Source organism: Rana temporaria, chromosome 9, assembly GCF_905171775.1.
Source record: "Rana temporaria chromosome 9, aRanTem1.1, whole genome shotgun sequence".
In the NCBI taxonomy this organism is placed as follows: domain Eukaryota; kingdom Metazoa; phylum Chordata; class Amphibia; order Anura; family Ranidae; genus Rana; species Rana temporaria.
Genome location: NC_053497.1, coordinates 65,059,773 through 65,080,230, shown reverse-complemented (window position 1 = coordinate 65,080,230; position 20,458 = coordinate 65,059,773). Strand labels below are relative to the sequence as shown.

The window sequence follows — 20,458 nt, the reverse complement described above, 5'->3', positions numbered from 1 at the left end:
CACCTGTAAAGTGCCTGCAAAACAGCTCCCCTGCAGTCTGTGTGAACGCCCAAGTGCTTTCACACTGAGGCGGTGCGCTGGCAGGACGTTAAACCGTTATTGGGCACAAAATCGATAATCGTTGGGACGTTTTTGAGCCGAAAAAATGAAGGACAAGTTTGGAAATTTTCTGCCAAATGAACAATAAATCGGAAGGTTAATGTGTTTCCCATCCAAACTTTCTGCACTAGGTATATGTAAAAAAATTAACCAATTTTTTTTTTATTCATGTCCACTGATCGATTTATCGGTCATTACATGATGGCAATATCGTTTGCGCTAAAGACTGAACGTTCGTTTTTCGAAAGTTTGTTCGGACTATTTTTCGTAGAGTGTATGGCCAGCATTAGTGATTTTCTAGCAGAAAATACAGGATTTTTAATTGTAAGCAACAGTGTCAGAAAAGATTTAGTCTTTAACCACTTCAAAACCGCATGCTGTCATATGACGTCCAAAAAGGGGATCTACGGTATTATCCCGGGTGGACGTCATATGCCGACCTGTACTTTGTGCGGGGATATCTGAATGATGCCTGCACCTAGAGGCATCATTCAGATATCATTTTGTTCCGGAGGCGATCCTGCGCACCATAATAATGATCATAGCGGCGGTTCCACCGCTTGATCGTTCTTATAGGTGGTGGGAGGGGACATCCCACCCTCCCGCCGCCATCCAGTGCTTCTCCTGGCTCTCCCGTGCCATCGGGGGCCTGGAGAGATGATCGCCGTCCGCCAGATGGGAGGCATAGAGATGACTGGTGATCGTCTGAGGCCCGGGCGCGATGTGATGACATCACGCCCGGGTACCCGTAAATAAACAAACCGCAATTACGGCTAGTAAGAATGAGATCTGTGAATTTTCTTTAACGATCTCATTCTTTCCAGCCTGGAGGAGAGATGTCACACACTATTCCTATTACAAGGGATGTTTACATTCCTTGTAATAGGAATAAAAGTGATCGAAAAAAAAATAATGTAAAAACCAGTGTATAAAAAATAAATAAGTAAAAAATAAAATAAGTAAAAAATAAATAAAACGCCCTTGTTCCCGGTAGCTCGTGCTCATAAGCGAAAGTACACGTAAGTCCCGCCCACATATGTAAACGTTGTTCAAATCACACATGTGAGGTGTCGCTGCGTGCGTTAGAGCGTGTGCAACAATTCTAGCACTAGACCTCCTCTGTAACTCTAACTCTAAACATGTAACCTGTAAACATTTTAAAGCGTCACCTATGGAGATTTTTAAGTAACGAAGTTTGGCGCCATTCCATGAGTGTGCACAAATTTAAAGCATGACATGTTGGGTATCTATTTACTCGGCGTAACATCATATTTCATATTTTACAAACAAATTGGGCTAACTTTACTGTTTTATTTTTTAATTCATGAAACCATTTTTTTTTTTTTTTTAAAGGTGCTTGAAAAATGATTGCGCAAACCAGGGCTGTGGAGTCGGTAGATAAATGTTCCGACTCCGACTTTTATGTACTTCCGACTCCTCTGTATTAATATGCAAATGTATTTTATACATTCCTTGAGGGAAAGAAACGCAACCTACCACAGGACTTTAAGCAAAAGACAAACACAATGAAAACAAAGTTGTATTAATTTTTTTTTATTAATCAATCAAGTGGCTGGATAGTAGCAGCAGGCATAAACATCAGGAACAGGATCTTTACCAGTTCAAAAATACAAACCACATTATTTGGTTGTTTTAGAACAAAAACAAAGCTTATCTATAATGAACCAAAAACAAAATCTGTAAAACCTAGAAATGGTTTATATTAATCTTGAAATGTAGTTTATAGGCTTAGCAAATGCAAATCAATTCAATGTAGAGTTCTAAGGAAGAGAATTGCCTCTGCCAGATCCTCTTTCATAGAGGCTCTTAAGTCAGACTTTAAGATTATTTTCAGCCCTAAAAATAATAGAGAGGTAGTTGGGCTGCTGCTTTCTCCTTTGTGTGCTTATCTGCTGCTGAAGATAGGGCAGTGGGAGGATCAAGGAAGGGGCATTTATTCTAAAACATGATTTTCCTAGGAGAATCCCATAGTCATGTTTAAAGTTTAAGCTAACAATCGGAGTTTACAAGTTTTTATAGCCTTAGCTAAATTACAGCAGTTTTTCCAATGGTTTACAGCTTCAGTCTTGAACTATTGGCCCTCCATTCCCTTCACTTATACAAGTGTCTCACTCTCTAGTCCTGCAAAAAACATATTTACTTAATCCCTTATCAGTGAGAGGCTAGGTTACCCATGGGCGCTGCGTTCCCTGTAAAAGCAGAACACAACACTATGGAAAGTATAAGTATTGCAGCTCCTAATTGTGCGTTGCGTGCCATATAGTGAAGCACATGAAAAGCATGCTTCTTCACGGTCACTTAACGTGTTCGTTTTGCGGTTACGTGAGGCACTGCATGCATTGGTCTTTATTCTTACAGTAGAGAAGTCATTAATTATAACTTTTTGTGAATTGGGACATTTAAACTTGATTTTTTTATTTTTTTATTCCAATCTAAATTTAGTAGGAGTCGGTGCATTGTTTGCTGACTCCGACTCCAGGTACCCAAAATCTCCCCCGACTCTGACTCCTCGACTCTGACTCCACAGCCCTGGCGAAAACACCGTTCCTAGGGTGTCTGCTAAAAAAATATATATAATGTTTGGGGGTTTTGAGTAATTTTCTAGCAAAAGAATGATTTGTACATGTAGGAGAGAAGTGCCAGAATAGTCCCGGTATGGAGGTGGGTTTTAAAGCCCGGTATTGAAGTGGTTAAATGGTTAAACTGAGAACTTCTACACACGGAGTTCAGTTCATTGATAAGTAGCAACATTGTATTATTTTCTCAAACTTGGCAGGCTGCCCAGAGACAAGTCGCTCCACGGGAAATATCGGGCAACTTGTAAATGACTTCTGTATCATAGAAGTCAATGCAAGTCACGCTGAAGTAAATCGGCCTTTGCCGATGCCGATTAAAAAGTGCCAAAAATTTACCGATATATCGGTCGACCTCTAATATTGGCAATACAAATTATTGTTTGGCAATTTCTGGCCAATATTCATGGTTGGGACCTACTGATCAGTTGTGTCCAATTAAAGCCCAAGGCACTCTTGACATTCAACATGGGCTTTATACAGAGGGAATAAAAAACTGATGTTATCCCCTTTCCAGGCAGTGTTAGTACAGTGATAGTGTATTGTATTATCACTGATCGCTGTATATGACACAGTGGTAACATCAGTGGCAGGCAGTAGTCCCCCACTCACCCCCCCCCCCCCCAGGGTCTGTCGCATTTGTGCGTTTACCTGCACTTGCATGTGGCTGCATTAAAACGTTCTTGCCATTTCTGATGTGCTTCCTGTTTTGCTTTCCTTGTTGCCGCTGCTATCTGCAGGTGAAATGGTACACTGCAATAAATCGGTCCTGGACACAGTAACATTTATTTTTTCTAACTGCACCAAACCCCACATAACGAAACCATTGCTAAATGCAGTGTGTGAATGGGGCCATAGGAAAGCTTTGTCTGAGTTTTGCTGCGGTAGATTACTTGATCTATCCACAGCTAAAAGCTGAATTCTATCTGCCCGTGTGAAAGGGGCCTTACTTGACAATTTACTTCTGCAGCAGTTGTATGATGCAACCTTATGTTCAAAGCAAATATGCCATTGTTTATTTCTCTTTGGCACATCTTCTGTAATGAACATTTTTATTTCGCACGTTTCCTCTGTCGCTCACTGAATGCTATATTTGTACATTAAGCGCTAAATCATGTATAGACTCTTGCCAGCGCTCAGAACATGTTAATGAGGTAGATCCTGTATAGAGCAAGGTTCATTTCTGTACTGGGCAGTCATCAGTAACTAATGCATTCTTTTTATTCCCTTCTACAAAGTCTCTGAACTGTGGTGAAGATCTGTCTGCAACTCGGTGCTGGAGCCCCAAGTCTCTAGATATAGTTTAAGATGTTATATGGCAAAATGCTATACCACTTCCCACATACATATTTTTACAGTGTTGTAATTTTCAGAAAAAAATATTGTATGTGTATTCATGATATAAAGAAATTGTCACTGTTGGTCCATGATACTGCAATTGCCGAAAGATGTTATAGATGCCCATGTAACATATCTTAAAGGGTAACTAAAGGCGTGGGGAGGGATTGACTCTATCTGTTTTTTTTTGTTTTTTTTTCGGTCTGTTTCACCTTCTCGATTTGCCCTGTTTACCGTTATCATGAAAAGTGAGACTATAAAGAGAAATCCCAAATTTCTTTATCGTACATCACGGGACACAGAGCGGCATATTCATTACTATATGGGTTATATGGAGTACCTTCAGGTGATGGACACTGGCAATCTCAAACAGGAAGTGCCCCTCCCTATATAACCCCCTCCCATAGGAGGAGTACCTCAGTTTTTTTTGCCAGTGTCTTAGGTGTTGGTCATGGAATAGCTTTGCCTCCACATCCTTGGGATCAAGGCAGGCTAACCGGATCTGTCCAAGGTGCCTCAGAGCCAAAGTGCACAGTACCCGGGCCCCTAACTAGGGGGTTTTGCCCATAATGCTTCTCTTTCAGAGAGCTGGATCCTGGGCCCAGGACTTGGAATCTTTTGGGGTGCCTAAAGTCCCTGTTTGCCAGGATGCTATATGGGTCCAGGACAGTGGGTTCCTTCAAAGGACCCCAGGGCCTGAAGGTCTAGAGGCCACCCACGGAGATGGGGGAAGATTGGACCACTTGCTGTGCAAGGTCCTGCGGCATGGAGCAGGTAAGAAGGGGGGGCCTGCGGGACTTGGTTCGTCAGCAGGCTCTCCAGGGGGATCTTTTGGGGGAGTTTGCCTGAGTATGCTCCTGCATTGGCAGTCTGGGGCCACTATGTCTATGTAAGACAGGATGGTCTGTGTTGTTACTCCCCATATGTGTGATCTCCCTGGTCTATGTGTTGCAGGTTCTATCTGGCTGGGCGCTAGGTGGGGTATTAGTGTGTGCCTACTCTTTACCCTGAACTAGGGAGGTGTCTGGGCCTACCTGGAAGTTCTTACCTGGCCGGGTGCCGTGCGGATGTTTCCTCTGTGTCCTGTCCATTTCTCCAGCGTCCCTGCAGCATGCTGCCTCCACCATGGCCCCCCCGTGACACGGGCACGCGCGCGGGCGCGTGCACAGCGATATATTAAAAAAAAAAACGAAATTCGCGCCGTTTTTCAGAGGGGGGGGGGGGGGCGGGACGTTGGATCTCATAGGAGGAAGGGGCGGCCCTTCCTCTATGCTGTATTAGCTCAGTTTGTTTCTGAGCTCAGGAGAGGAGGACACAGAGCGGCAGCAGTGCAAGCCTGATGCACAGTGGCACCCGGTGGCGCAAGGGAGTATTGCAGTTCTGACAAACAGAACTAGCTTTTCAATCTAGCCTAAACAATTCCTTACAGCAGGTGGATTCTTGCAATTTCTCTTGTGGGGAGACAATGTGATTCCATAGAAAAGGGGGAGAAGGGACTCAGGATCCAAAAATCCCAAAAAATTAAAAAAAAAAAAAAAAAATATATATGCATAATTGAAAAAAAAAAAAAAAAAAAAAAGACACGAAAAAGGGGGAACACATACTGGTCTCCCCATTGGGTTTTTTGGGCATTAGTTAACTACTGTCCCCTTAAAACCGCATAGTTTTTTCTCCTACCTACATCAGTTGGTTGTTGTAAGTAGGGGTACCTCGGTATTGTACCATGGCTTCCAAAGCATCAGGATCAGGGGAAATGGCAAGAGGTGCCAGAGGACAAAAGGGTTCCCCCTCAGATTCTGAAGGTTCGAGTCAGGATATGCCTGTACTCTCCCCACAAATTATTCCAGTAGTGGGTGCCTTGGTTGAGCCATTAGGGGCGTCTGGTGCTGAGGCTAGATCAGATCCACCCAACCCTGTGTTTGTCACAGAGGAAATGCTAGCCCTTTCCTTAGGGATACTAGAGAAGAGATTGGCAACTATGATAGTCAATTCCATGTCGGGCAAGAAGCGGACTAGGTCTCCGTCACCTGGGGGTGTACCCCCAGATGCTGAGGTTCTCTCCCTTGGAGAATTAGAAGCTCAGGAAAATCATTCAGAACAGGACCATGAGGGTTCAGGGAATGAGGAGTCTACTTATGAGGAACCAGTCTCGGCCTCCCAGGCAGAAAGTTTGTGGATTCAGTCATTGACAGACATAGTCCGCCTGGCATTTAAGTTGCCCTTACCAGAGCCTCAGGCTTCGGCGGTATCATCCTTAGGTTCATTGAAAGCGCCTTTGAGCAACGCTGTTTTTCCGGTCCATCCTCTTTTAGAGGAACTGATCTTTCAGGATTGGATACGACCAGATAGAATCTTTTTACCACCTAAAAGATTTTCCATCATCTACCCTATGGAAGAAAAATTTTCCAAGAAGTGGGCTCTCCCAGCTGTGGATGCCGCCATCTCTTGTGTAAATAAATCTTTAACTTGCCCGGTGGAAAACATACAGATGTTTAAAGAACCAGTGGATAAGCGTTTTGAGACCCTTTTAAAGGCATCCTTTGCTACGGCAGGTGCAGTGATACAGCCAGCAGTGGCTGCTATTGGGGTTTGTCAGGCGTTAACAGACCAGACAAAACAGATGCTTAAAGACATTCCTGCCCAGCAGGCAGAAGAATTATCGGATATTCCTAGAGCTCTGTGCTTTGCGGTGGATGCTATAAAGGACTCCATTCAGCAGGCGTCTCGTTTGTCACTATTTTTAGTACACATGAGAAGGCTCTTATGGTTAAAGAACTGGGCGGCTGAGCCCCCATGCAAAAAACTTCTGGCAGGTTTTCCCTTCCATGGAGGTCGACTCTTCGGAGAGGATCTAGATAAATATATTCAGACTATATCGAGTGGCAAAAGTACCCTTTTACCAGTCAAAAAGAAGTTTCGGGGACCTTCGTTCAAAAGGCAGCTCTCCCCTATTCCGGGGCCCTCCAATTCCAGGCAGTATCGACGGCCTCCTGCGAGATCAAACTTTAGCAATAAGTCGCAGGGACAGGCAAGAAGCGGTGGTATCGTAAGCCAGCAAAGCCAGCCCCTAAATCTGCCTTATGAAGGGGCGCCCCCACCCACAAAGGTGGGGGGAAGGCTTCGTCTTTTTGCGGAGGTTTGGGAAGCCGATATCCCCGACAGATGGGTCCGGTCTTCCGTGGCCACAGGCTACAGATTAGAGTTTCTAGAGTTTCCTCCACCTCATTATCAGGAGTCAAGGGTACCGAACGATCCAACAAAAAAGGCCTCTTTACTGGCGGCGTTGGATCATTGCTTTGCCAGGGCGTGATAGTAGAGGTACCAGCCTAAGAGCAAGGGCTAGGGTTCTACTCCAATCTGTTTACCGTTCCAAAGCCCAACGACGATGTCAGGCCAATTTTGGACCTAAAGGGTTTAAACGTTTACCTAAGGGTTCGTTCTTTCCGGATGGAATCTGTTCGGTCTGCAGCCGCCGCACTCCAGAAGGACGACTTTCTGGCGTCCATAGACATAAAGGATGCTTACCTTCATGTGCCAATTTTTCAGCCACATCAAAGATTTCTCCGCTTCACGGTGGCCCAGCGTCATTTCCAATTTGTGGCGCTCCCTTTCGGGCTGGCTACGGCCCCCCGGGTATTCACGAAGATCCTAGCTCCGATCCTAGCCAGTCTAAGGATCCAAGGGGTGACGGTCCTAGCCTACCTGGACGACCTCCTAGTCATAGATCACTTGTCTCCTTGCCTGGAACGAGCAGTGGCCCTCACGGTCCAGTACCTCGAAAGGTTCGGTTGGATCCTAAATCGAGAAAAATCAGCATTCCAACCCACAAGACGGTTGTAATACCTTGGCATGACATTAGACACAGAGCAGCAAAGAGTGTTCCTGCCTCTGGTAAAGGTGGAGGCCATCAAAGACTTGATACATCTGGTTCTAAGCAAAAGAGAACCAACTATTCGCCTATGTATGCGACTACTAGGCAAGCTAGTGGCCACGTTCGAGGCGGTACCTTACGCTCAAAGCCACACTCGCATCCTACAGGCAGCCATTCTGTCAGCATGGAGCAAGAGGCCACAGGCCTTGGAATTTCCTTTGCCACTCTCATCAAGAGTTCGGCAAAGTCTGTGCTGGTTTTTAAATCCTCAGAATCTACTAATGGGAAAATCTTTCAGCCCCGTGGCCTGGAAGATGGTGACCACAGATGCCAGCTTGAGGGGCTGGGGAGCGATCTTGGATGGTTGCACTCGCCAAGGTACTTGGGCACAGGCGGAGAGGCAGTTGCCCATCAATATCTTGGAGCTCAGAGCTGCTCGGCTAGCCCTCGAGGCTTGGACAGCCAAATTGCAGGGGTTCCCGGTGAGGATACAATCGGACAATGCCACAGCTGTGGCATATATAAACCACCAAGGGGGGACCAAGAGTCAGGCAGCTCACAGAGAGGTGAGCTTGATTTTCCTGTGGGCAGAAGCTCATGTGCCCTGCATATCGTCAATATTCATTCCCGGGGTGGACAACCTGCAGGCGGACTTCTTGAGTCGTCAGACTCTGTCGCCAGGGGAATGGTCTCTGCATCCGCAAATTTTTCAGGTAATCTGCCAGATGTGGGGGATGCCGGACGTGGATGTCATGGCATCGAGATTCAACAAGAAGCTAGACAGGTTCATGTCCCGGACTCGGGACCCTATGGCCTGCGGAGCCGATGCGTTGGTTTGCCCTTGGCATCAGTTCAAACTCCTATATGCCTTTCCCCCGCTACAGTTGCTACCCCGCCTGTTACGCAGGATCAGGGTGGAGCACAAACCAGTCATCCTGGTAGCTCCAGCATGGCCCAGGAGGGCATGGTACTCACTAATCCTAAAGATGGCAGTTGGAGACCCTTGGACGCTTCCTCTACGGCCAGACCTACTCTCGCAAGGCCCGATCCTCCACCCTGCATTACGGCGTCTAAATTTGACGGCCTGGCGGCTGAATCCCTGATTCTCGGGGGTAGAGGGCTGTCTAGGCAGGTAATCTCCACCCTGATCAGGGCTAGAAAGCCGGTCTCCAGGGTGATTTATTACAGGGTCTGGAAGGCCTACGTAGGCTGGTGTGAGTCCAAGAAATGGCTTTCCCGCAAGTATACCATTGATCGAGTGTTAAGTTTTCTCCAGCTAGGAGTGGATAAAGGCCTGGCATTAAGCACAATCAAAGGACAGATTTCAGCTTTGTCAGTGTGGTTTCAGAGGCCGTTGGCCACCCACTCGCTGGTTAAGACCTTCATACAGGGGGTCTTGCGTATTAATCCTCCGGTTAAGTCACCACTTTGTCCGTGGGATTTAAATCTTGTTCTGTCAACTCTGCAGAAACAACCTTTTGAGCCGTTGGCTGAGATTCCTTTGGTTTTACTGACAAGGAAGTTGGTATTTCTGGTTGCAATAGTTTCCGCCATAAGAGTGTCAGAATTGGCAGCCTTATCTTGTAAGGAGCCATATCTTATTCTGCATAAGGACAGGGTGGTTCTCCGTCCTCATCTACCAAAGGTTATATCCAGTTTTCACCTGAACCAGGATTTGGTACTACCATCCTTCTTTCCGAAGCCTACTTCCAGAAAGGAAGGGTTGCTGCATACCTTGGATATTGCCAGGGCCATGAAGGCCTATCTTAAAGCTACAGAGAAGATTCGGAAAACAGATGTGTTGTTCATTCTACCGGATGGGCCCAAGAAAGGGCAGACAGCTGCAAAATCCACCATCTCGAGATGGATTAAACAGTTAATTACTCAGGCTTACGGCTTGAAGAGGTTGCCTCCTCCTTTGTCAGTAAAGGCTCATTCTACCAGGGCCATGGGCGCCTCCTGGGCAGCACACCATCAGATCTCTATGGCTCAAGTATGCAAAGCGGCAACCTGGTCTTCAGTCCACACGTTTACTAAATTTTACCAGGTGGACGCAAGAAGGAATACTGATACAGCCTTTGGGCAGGCAGTGCTGCAGGCTGCAATTTAAGACCCTCAGAATCGGGGGCACCCTTGAGTTAAAATTTTAATTTAAGTTTAATTTTTCTCGACTAAGTTGGATTTATTATTATTATTTGAGTATACCTCTAAATTAAATCCTTTGTCTTGGGAAGATGTCTCCCTCCCCTCATTAAAAGCATTGCTTTGGGACATCCCACATAGTAATGAATATGCCGCTCTGTGTCCCGTGATGTACGATAAAGAAAAAGGGATTTTTAATACAGCTTACCTGTAAAATCCTTTTCTTGGAGTACATCACGGGACACAGAGCTCCCACCCCTCTTTTGGGGAACATTTTGGGAGGCATACTGCTTGCTACAAAACTGAGGTACTCCTCCTATGGGAGGGGGTTATATAGGGAGGGGCACTTCCTGTTTGAGATTGCCAGTGTCCATCACCTGAAGGTACTCCATATAACCCACATAGTAATGAATATGCCGCTCTGTGTCCCGTGATGTACTCCAAGAAAAGGATTTTACAGGTAAGCTGTATTAAAAATCCCTTTTTTTGGTTGTAGTTCGGTAATACGTGATTTTTTTTTATTTTTTTTTTATGGTACCCCGCCCAAATTTTGTTTAAAAAATGAATCTCTAAAACTAGTAGAAATTGGTAAAAGTAATCGTCACTCATAAGGTTCATTCTATATTTGGTGATAATCACCAGACTGCTTTTTGGTTTTTAAATCGACAGAATATTCCAAGTAATAAAAAAAATGTTTTTAAAAAATGGTATGGACGAACGCAATGGGACCCTTGAACAATTTTTAGAGGAAATTTCTGTGGCTCTCGGGGAGACTTCAACATCTGCCAGCAAGCAGGCAGTTTGGCCCACTCTTCTTGAGTAAATTGCTTTGGTCTTTGAGGCCAAGATTACACTAGTGCAGTGTGTGTTTTTTTTTTTTTGTGCAATATTTTAGCGCAGCTGCAGTGTGACAGTCCCTGCGCCCCCATGTGAATAAGTATGGGGGTAAAACAAATGAAGATATCCCCCTAATGGAACTTCATCATGAATTGCGATGAACGCTAGTCTGCTTTTAAGAAAAAAAATAAAAACTGTCGAACATGACCACCCGCCTCCCTTGAGACTTGCTGAATGGCAGCGCCGCTTCCATCAGGACCAAGGTAAGAAAAGGGGCGTCATGACGCGCTCCTTTAATCGATTCAGCCCTGGGAGAATTTACCCCCTTCCTGACCAGGTTTTTTTTTTTGCGATACGGCACTGCGTCGCTTTAACTGACAATTTACACGGTCATGCGACACTGCCCAAACAAAATTAATGTCTTTTTTTTTTTTTTCACAAATGGAGCTTTCGCTATAATATTGTAAAAAAAAAAAAGTGGATTTGTTGCTGAGATTTTTCTTTCCTCCTGTTGATGCTTGCTTTCCCTCACTGTCCAGTTAGGTACTCTGACTGGACTAGGCAGATAGAAGGTTGGTTGGTTTTACACTGAGATTGGAGAAATACAACTATTAGTAGCAAAGTGAAACCAGAGAAAGAGGGGTACACAGAGAAAGCCAAAGTGTAACCCCTTTTGGTTTCTGGAAATCAATGGGCAGCACCGCTAAAGCACCTGCTGCGGTGCTTTACGTGCACTTTTAACTCTTCAGTCGCTAGCAGGGGTTAAATGTCCCGCTAGTGGCCGAAAGGCATCTCTAAAACTAGCGGTTCATTACCGCCGACGCCCCCGCGCCTCAGTGTGAAGTGCCCTGTTACATTATTAAAAATGGCAGACCGTGTTACTTTAAAGTGTAAAAGTTGATGTGATCTGCGTTGTGTTTTTGTTCCTTCTAATAACGGTGTGTTTTTATTTTGTTCATTCAGCCACTGTGGAGTGTTACAACCCCAGAACAAATGAATGGAACTATGTTGCGAAAATGAACGAGCCTCACTATGGCCACGCTGGGACTGTATTCGGTGGACTCATGTACATTTCAGGTAGCTATATGCAAAAAAAAATTTGTAATATGCTGTGTTGCTTTTGGATTCTTGTGCTTTTGCAAGCTTTACCAGACTTCCCACCTGTACTGGCAGTATTGTAAAGCCTTTTTTTTTTTTGCATTTTTTTTTTTTCTTTTTATAAAACGTACCAACCTTTTTATACTTGCCTGCTCTGTGAAGTGATTTTTTCACAGATGAGCCCGGATCCTCCTCTTCTCGGGTCCCTCTTCAGCTCTCCTGGCCCCTTACTTCTGCTGAGTGCCCCCACAGCAAGCAGCTTGCTATGGGGGCACCTGAGCCGAGCTGCAGCTCCGTATATCCATTCAGACATGGACCCATGGTTTGACCCTGCCCCCTCTTCTGATTGAATAACTGACATAGACAGCTGCGGGAGGCAATGGCACCGCTGCTGTGTCTCAGGCAATCAGGAGAGAGAGTCCCGAGCACATCGCTGAATCGAGAGGGGCCTCCGGTAAGTATTAGGGGCGCTGAAGGGGCCTGCTGCACTCAAAAGGCGCTGTATCTTAATGCATAGAATGCATTAAGATTAAAAACCACCTGCCTTTACACCACTTTAACAACATTTTTTTTCAAAGAGGCACAGACAACTGCAGAGATCTCTCACTGTAAGTCAAGATGTAAGAACTTTGGTGATTTAGATTGCTGTTTAGAGTGGACCTTATTAACCACTTTCCTATCACTGTATTGTCATATGACAGCCGCAGGAACCCTTCGTCCCTCTGGGAGGCCTTCATATGACGTCCTGGTATTCCCTGCATTGTGGAGAGTGCGCATGCTTGCCGCATCACTGGGGACCTGATGCTCAGGCCTGCGATTGCTTGTCACAGTGCAGTGATGTGGATCTGTGTGTGTTCATGTCCTGTCAGATGAGAGGAGACCGATCCGCGTGTTCCCATTACAGAGGAACACCCATCGGTCACCTCCCCTTGTGATTCCCCTCCCCCTACAGTTAGAAACACTCCCTAGGGAACATTTTTAACCCCTTCATCGCCCCTTAGTGTTAACCCCTTCCCTGCCAGTCACGTTTATTCAGTAATCAATGCATTTTTATAGCACTGATCGCTGTATAAATGTGAATGGTCCCAAAATAGTGTCAAGTGTCCGATATGTCAGTCACGTTAAAAATCGCTGCCAGTAAAAAAAAAAAAAAAAATGCCATAATTCTATACCCTATTTTGTAGACGCTATAACTTTTGCACAATGCAATCAATATAAGCTTATTGCGATTTTTATTTTCCAAAAATATGTAGAATACATATCGGCCTAAACTGAGGGAAAAAAAATAGTTAAAAAAATTAATTGGGATATTTATTAGAGCAAAAAGTAATAAATATTGTGTGGTTTCGTTTCAAAATTGTTTGGGTGCAACGTCGCATGACCACACAATTCTCATTCAAAGTGTGACAACGCTGAAGGCTAAAAATTGGCATGGGCAGGAAGGGGGTGAAAATGCCTGACATGGAAGTGGTGAAAATCTACATTCCCTCCATGCATAGGAAGTGGCTGATGGCGCAGAATATGAATGTATGTGTAGGACTTGCTTCTATATTTAAGTATTGTCTTGCTTCTCCAGTGTAATTGGGAGATGCTTCTTCTTTCTGCTGCCAGTATAACTGAGATCAAAAATATAAATGTCTGTTTTAAAATAAAACTGGAAAAATGATTATGAATTTCAGAGACTTCTGATAACGGTAATAGAATGTGCTAAATAATACAATCGGGGCATAAGGATATTTTATCTTTTAAATATGTATTATTGCTCACTGGATTTAGATAGGATTCTTTTATTCATGCAAAATCACTAGGTAAAGCCTTCAGCGTTGTAATAAACTAGATTAAATCCATAGATGTTCCATACCCATTTTGCCTGAAACAGTCTAACTTTTCCAGATGCTCTCCTAAATACATTGAACAAAGCTTGTGTAAGTGGTCTTTATTTGTGTCACACGGAGAGGCTCATCACAGGAAGAATATTCATTTCTTGATGAAGTCGTCAATACGCTGCAGCTGTACTGCTCCCTTCATAGTGGCCTAATCGCAAGATGATTGATGCCCCTCCTGTGAGCAGCATTCCCTTCCTGCATGTACATGAGCAGGATTTCTTTTCTACGTTTAGTGTGTGCCACATTCTCATGGTAATTGTTACTTGCCTGGAAAACACACATGCTGAATGACTTCCTTTTATGGGATGATAGTCACTTTTTTTTATTTTTGTAGAATTTCCCTGCTTTGCTTGGATGTGTAGTTTTATTAAAGGGGGTGCTGAAAGCTGAAGTCGCCATACAGAAGCTTAAAGCGGAGTTCCACTCAATAGTGGAACTTCCGCTTATTTGCTTCCCCCCCCCAGGTGCCACAATTGGCAACTTTTGGGGGCAGGGGAGACAGGATACCTGTTTGACAGATATCCTTTCCCACTTTCGGGAGTCCCGGCCGCAGCCCATAATGTCACCGCGGGACTCCCTCCTCCTCCCCCGGCCGCCAGGCCAGTAGGAGAGAGGAGCAGGGCTTCGCGCATGCGCAGTAGGGTTCCCGGCATGAAGCCGAAAGGCTACACTGCCAGGTTTCCTTACCCGCAATGGTGGTGGCAGCACCCGAAACCTGATGGAAACATTAGCTGTGGGTGCCCACATCACTGGACTCCTGGACACGCAAGTGTGCTATTATTAAAAGCCAGAAGCTACAGTATGTGTAGCTGCTAGCGTTTAATTTTTATTTTTTATTGTATACGGGCGTAACACCACTTTAATGTTAAAGCAAGGTACTGATTTGACTCAACATATTAAACATCTGAATATCACAAAGGCCTCATGCACACTGCTTAAAGCGGTGGTTCACCCTAATTTTACACTTTCTGTCAATGCAACTGCTAGGCATTGATGGTAAACAAACCATTTTTTTTTTTTTTAATCGCTCCTTACCCCCTCTTCAGCAGCCGTTCCTGGGCTGTCAATCAGAATCCCCCGCGGGGAATGGGCGTGTAAGTCCATTCTCCCCCGTCCTAACAATCCATCTCCTGACACTCCCCAGGAGACGCGCTCTGCTCTAATCGCGCGACAACGGGGCGTTGGCTTGTTACGCCGGCCGTTGTTATGGCAACCGTGTAGTGTTGACGGCGACGCTCGCCGTCAACACTGCACATGCGCGGGATCAAGCGGTGAATGCTGGGAGGCCAGCATTCACCATGTCGGCTTCAAAGTGCCCACAGGTAAGATGGAAACGTCCATCGTCTGAAAATATAAAATATCCTTTCCACAATTACACCGATTACGCAGGCTAAAGGAGTGGGACACCCGGGCAGTGCATTAGTACAGGTAAACCCTGACGATTGATGAAAAAAAAAGAAAAGGATATCCCGCGGAACCCCTGCTTTAAAGAAAAATGTAATCTTTCCACACACTTTACATAGTTGGCTTGGGCCAAGCTGGCCCAAGCTATGTCCCTCACTAACGTGAGGCTGCTGGATGCGCTGAATAAACTGTATGTAGCTGCTGCTGCACTGTGTTTCAGGTGGGATCTGAGACTGTCTCATGCCAAAAAGTGCCCTGTAGGCAACTGGTTAATCTGCTATTTGAATGAAAAAATTGTTACCAACGTATGTCCAGCCCTAGAAGGGAAGATGGACTTAAAGCTTTCATAAAGCAAGTCTATTTGTTTAGAGATTTCCCTGTAGTAATTCATTAAAATGCATCCAAACCCAATCATTGAATTTTGCCTTTAAAGTGATTGTAAGGCTCCGTTCACATTTAGGCATTGCTATTTTACTGGCGGTTTTCGGGCGTTTTTGCAGCGTTGAAGTGCAAAAGGTCACCAATGTAAAACAAAACAATTAAAACGTCTGTAATCTGCCAAAAAAAGCTCATACTTTTAGGCGACCGAACACTCAGATGTGAACAGGTGCCACTGAAATGAATGGGATTTGTCTTGTTGGGCGTTTTTAGAGATGAGGCTTAGAGCAGAAAAGCGCCTAGATGTGAACAGAGCCCAAGGGGTGTGTGTGTGTGTGTGTGTGTTTGTTTGTTTGTTTTTTTTCCTTCTTTTTCTAAAATAATAAGCATGTCTATACGTACCTGCTTTGTACTATAATTTTGCACAGAGCAGCCCCAGACCTTTTCTCAGATCACCCACTTGCGATCCTGGCTCTTCCTGCCTTCCGAGTGTTCCCATAGTACAAGCTACTGTTATGGGAGCACTCGTGCAGGGCTCGATCCTGAGCTGCAGTCTGTGCTTCTGTTAACATACAGTGTGGCTAAGCCCCATCCCAACTCTCTGCTCACAGAATTTAATATACAGCAGCAGGAGCCAATGGTTCTGGTTGCTGCTACCATTCCTGCTGTGAGAAGAGCATCCCTGCTGCAGATGAGCACAGCGCTGGATTTAAAATTTAGTTTAGGTAAGTATTTAAGGGGGTGCTGGAGGGAGCCGGACACTGAAAGCTTTAATTGCAGAGGATGCATTAAAGAGCAACGCCACTTTTGTTAAGCAAAAAAAACATTCCCCTCTGGGTGATCCATGTACATTGCAGGGATTTTAATAAACTGGTGCAGAGTCCTACCTTTTGTTCTGAAGAAATCATTGTATGTTTCCATGCGTAGAGTAAATCGGTATGGAAGTGGTTTCAGGATTATCTATCGGCTGCGGCACCTGCAGGGCTCTAATTGAAAAAATGGCAGGGTCTGCATCCCTTTAGACGTGATTTGCAATTGGGAGGATCTCACCAAAAATTTTATTTTTGTTGCAGGGGGTGCCTGAAATCTGATTTTTATCTTGGTGTAGACTTTTGGAAAATCAGTAAACCAATCGCACAAGCAGGAAATTATGTTTCTGGGGGGCGTTCTGTACACGTGTACAGAATGCCTCCGGGTAGCCATTTTACAGAGTTGGTGCTGCAGAAAAGTAAAGTTGATTTTTAATAACCTTTAATTACAGTATGACTTAAGCCACACTTGTATACGCTATTTTTTATTTATTTTTAATTGGCAATTATTTTCCCCAGGAAAGTGCAATTGCCCTCCAAGTGTAAGGTATAAAATAAAACCTTTTTATCGTTCCAACTAAAATAACTAGTTAAAGTGGTTGTTAAGCCACTCTCACCTGTATACACCATCAGCACTGCCTCCTATTGTAGTTTCCTCCTCTGTGTGATTTATAAAAAATGCTGCAAATACCTAATTTCACTGCCGAGATTGCAAACACATGATTGCCCAGCTTTCGTCTTTCCTCCTTTTGAGAGATGCAGCGGGGCTGAGATTCCTCTGCTGATGTCAGTCTGGAGGGGAGGAAGAGAGCTGGCCGGTCATGTGATCGCAATCTCGGCTCCTAAATTAAGTATTTACAGCATTTATATTTATAAATCATTCACAGAGGAGGACACTGCAATAGGAGGCAGTGCTGATGGTGTATACAGGTTAGGGAGAGGAGAGGCTGCTGACAGAGGCACATAAACTGACCACAGTGTCTGGTCTCAGCAGCCATGATACACCGTGGTCAGTTTACAGAGGGGTGGCGAGAAACTGGCAGGATCAGTCAGGTTTTTTTAGGTGTTGCAAGTGGCCAAATGAAACAGGACGAGCACTGTGTCGTATAAAATGCTTTAAAGAAGCAGGCTCCATTTTTTTTTTTGTGTTTTTGTTTTTTAGGAGGGTTTCAAAAAATGCTTTAATGTAAGTTTTACTCATTTTAAGTATGTTGGTGTCTAAACCCTCTCTGTGTGAATATGTGGAGTTTGTAAGCAGCAGCCATTTGGCACTTCTTGCTGCTCTAATTGTAGTTTAAAGCGACCCTGTCAGTCGCCATCAAAAATCTAAATGGTTGTTCTGGTTGTTCTCTGCAGTAAGAGGGGGGGCGCATGCAGCATGATCAAGCTCTTTCCTCATTTCCCTCCTCCCTGTGAGAGTGGGCTGCATCATTCATTCAGAGTTCTGTGAATGAACTACATCTATCATTGGCCTCCGAGGGTGCTGGTGAGCGGGTCCTTGTATTTTAATTATTTCTGCCATTCAGTAACTGCTCAATATGAGATGCAGGGAGATATCTGTACTTGCTGACTTGACTGGTAGTGTCTGTAATGCATATATTGCATAAGTTATAACTTCTATTTTGCTTTTCATTTCAGGTGGTATTACCCATGACACTTTCCAGAAGGAACTGATGTGTTTTGACCCAGATACGGACAAATGGACTCAGAAAGCTCCAATGACCACGGTCCGAGGCTTGCACTGCATGTGCACTGTAGGCGACAGACTTTATGTCATTGGTGGCAATCATTTCAGAGGGACTAGTGACTACGATGATGTCCTTAGCTGTGAGTACTATTCTCCATCTTTGGACCTGTGGACTCCAATTGCGGCAATGTTACGGGGACAAAGTGACGTTGGTGTAGCCGTTTTTGAGAACAAAATTTACGTTGTTGGAGGATATTCTTGGAACAATAGGTGTATGGTTGAAATTGTCCAGAAGTACGACCCTGAAAAAGATGAATGGCACAAAGTATTTGATCTACCGGAATCCCTTGGGGGTATCCGGGCTTGTACTCTAACAGTTTTTCCACCAGAGGACAACAGTGGTTCACCATCTCGGGAATCCCCACTCTCAGCACCTTGAAAAACGATATTGTAATACCTTTGCACTGCAGCAAAATGGATATTTTTTAGTTCCATTTCCTTGCGATCAAAAGACCTCGGCCAACGGGAATTGGCAGATCCTCTTCTGTAATGAATTTTGTACTTTTCATTTGGCTTAGGTTATTTATCAGAAACTGTTTATTTAATATTGCTAGATGTTCAGCAGAATAAAATTCACTTGACTCAGTTAGGTACGATGGGGTTCCTTGGTTTGTGAAATTAAGAGGTTGGTTATAGCAAACCTCTGGTTGCCCCTTTATGCAGTCTTTCCAGTTTGAAAATGGAATGGATATGTAACAATACAAGTACAGGTGACATATGACCCTTGACATATATATTTATTTAAGCACTTTCTCAAGTGTCCTTTAAAAGAGCCAGTAGCAACACTGAAACGTATCCATGAACAACAGTCAACTGTTTCTCTGTCCAACATTTGCAAATGGATTATATTTTGGCAGCTGGCTTTGCTTTCGTTTTTAGAATTTTCATGTTGATGGTTGAGCTCATTGTAGTTTATTTTTATTAGTTATATACTTGTAATATAATGTAATTTATTAAAGTTTACCAGTCGGTTTCCATTTTTCAGTTTTTTTTTCTTTTTTTTTACTTTTCACCTGTTAAATCTGAAAATATCCCAATCCTAGCATGGCTATGCTCACTCACTCCATCCATTGTATGTATGAAAGGAGCCATTGTCACCCAGGGCAGGATTCCATGGGCAGTGGGGGGAATTGGTAGTTTACAGAAGATGGCTAATTACAATTGCATTTCTGGCAAGATCAACAGCTGTTTTCTGAAGTTGCTTAAAATGTTCTTGGCCTATAAAAAGAAAACGCATGCAGCCTGAGCCACCACATCTAAGGACTGGTAACTGCAATAACTGTTCTTTGATTTTAAAAGTGACTTCCAAATTTTAAGTAAAAATGTAATAGTTTGTGAAATCAGATGCTGCAACGGTACCATAAAATGCATCTGTATAGAAATCGCTGTGTTTTTTCTTTTCTTACTATAGAACTTTACAGTGGAACCTCGGATTGCAAGTAATGCGTTTCGCAATACGTGCACTGTATTTTTTTTAAATCCTGACTTGGTTTGCGAAAGTGTTTCTCAAAACGAGCAGGATTCAAGCCAAAGCAGTGTGCAATACCGCGTTTGGCCTGAGGTGGTGGGGCACCGGAGCCATTCGGAACCGTTCAGAAATGCTTGGAAAATCTCGGAAATTCTCCGCTCACGGGCCTTTCTGAGGTTTTCTGAGTTCAGCTGAGGTGTCCTCGGGCCTTTCCGAGTTATTCCGAGGCTCTTCGGCGCTCCCCCACCTCTGGACAAATGCGGTATTGCAAGCCATTGAAGTCAATGCGGAACAAATTATTTTAATTTCCATTGACTTCAATGGGGAAACTATCTTTGATATGCGAGTACTTTGGATTACGAGCATTCTCCTGGAACGGTTATGCTCGTAATCCAAGGTTTCACTGTACTTGGTTATAAGCAATGCAGAGAGCTGGATAGTGGCTTTACATTAGTAAGGGATTATAGGAAGTCAAGACCCCTGTTATTACAAGGAGTCCAATGGAAATGGAGGATTTCCATTTTTAATGGCATCCCTTTCAGTGTAGAAGCTGCTATACTAATTTCACCTCTTTATTGGATGCAAAGCCAGCTGTAAGGCATGTAATTACATCCAGTCTGACCGGGTAATGTAAAGAACCTATTTGGCACATTGAACAATTGACTGTAAGTTTAAGATAAAAATTTTGCTCATTGTGATCTAGGTTTGGGAAAAATTGTGATGGATGCAAAAAAAGCTGCGCTAGAACAAGTGACTATATAGAGATCCCTCTCCTATATACAATTAG

At 44.2% G+C, this 20,458-nt stretch overlaps 1 protein-coding gene across 6 annotated transcripts in view; it reads left to right on the top strand.

Annotated features, from left to right (window-relative positions):
* Nucleotides 1-19,182, top strand: part of LOC120913610 (kelch-like protein 13) — a 114,185-nt gene extending 95,003 nt beyond the window's left edge. For all 6 annotated transcript variants that reach the window (XM_040323685.1, XM_040323684.1, XM_040323683.1 and 3 more), the window contains 2 exons: nucleotides 11,845-11,958; nucleotides 18,095-19,182. In XM_040323685.1, the coding sequence (XP_040179619.1) occupies nucleotides 11,845-11,958; nucleotides 18,095-18,582 (602 nt within the window). In that variant the 3' untranslated portion in view covers nucleotides 18,583-19,182. The remainder of the gene's footprint in view (nucleotides 1-11,844; nucleotides 11,959-18,094) is intronic.
* The last annotated feature ends 1,276 nt before the right edge of the window (nucleotides 19,183-20,458 follow it).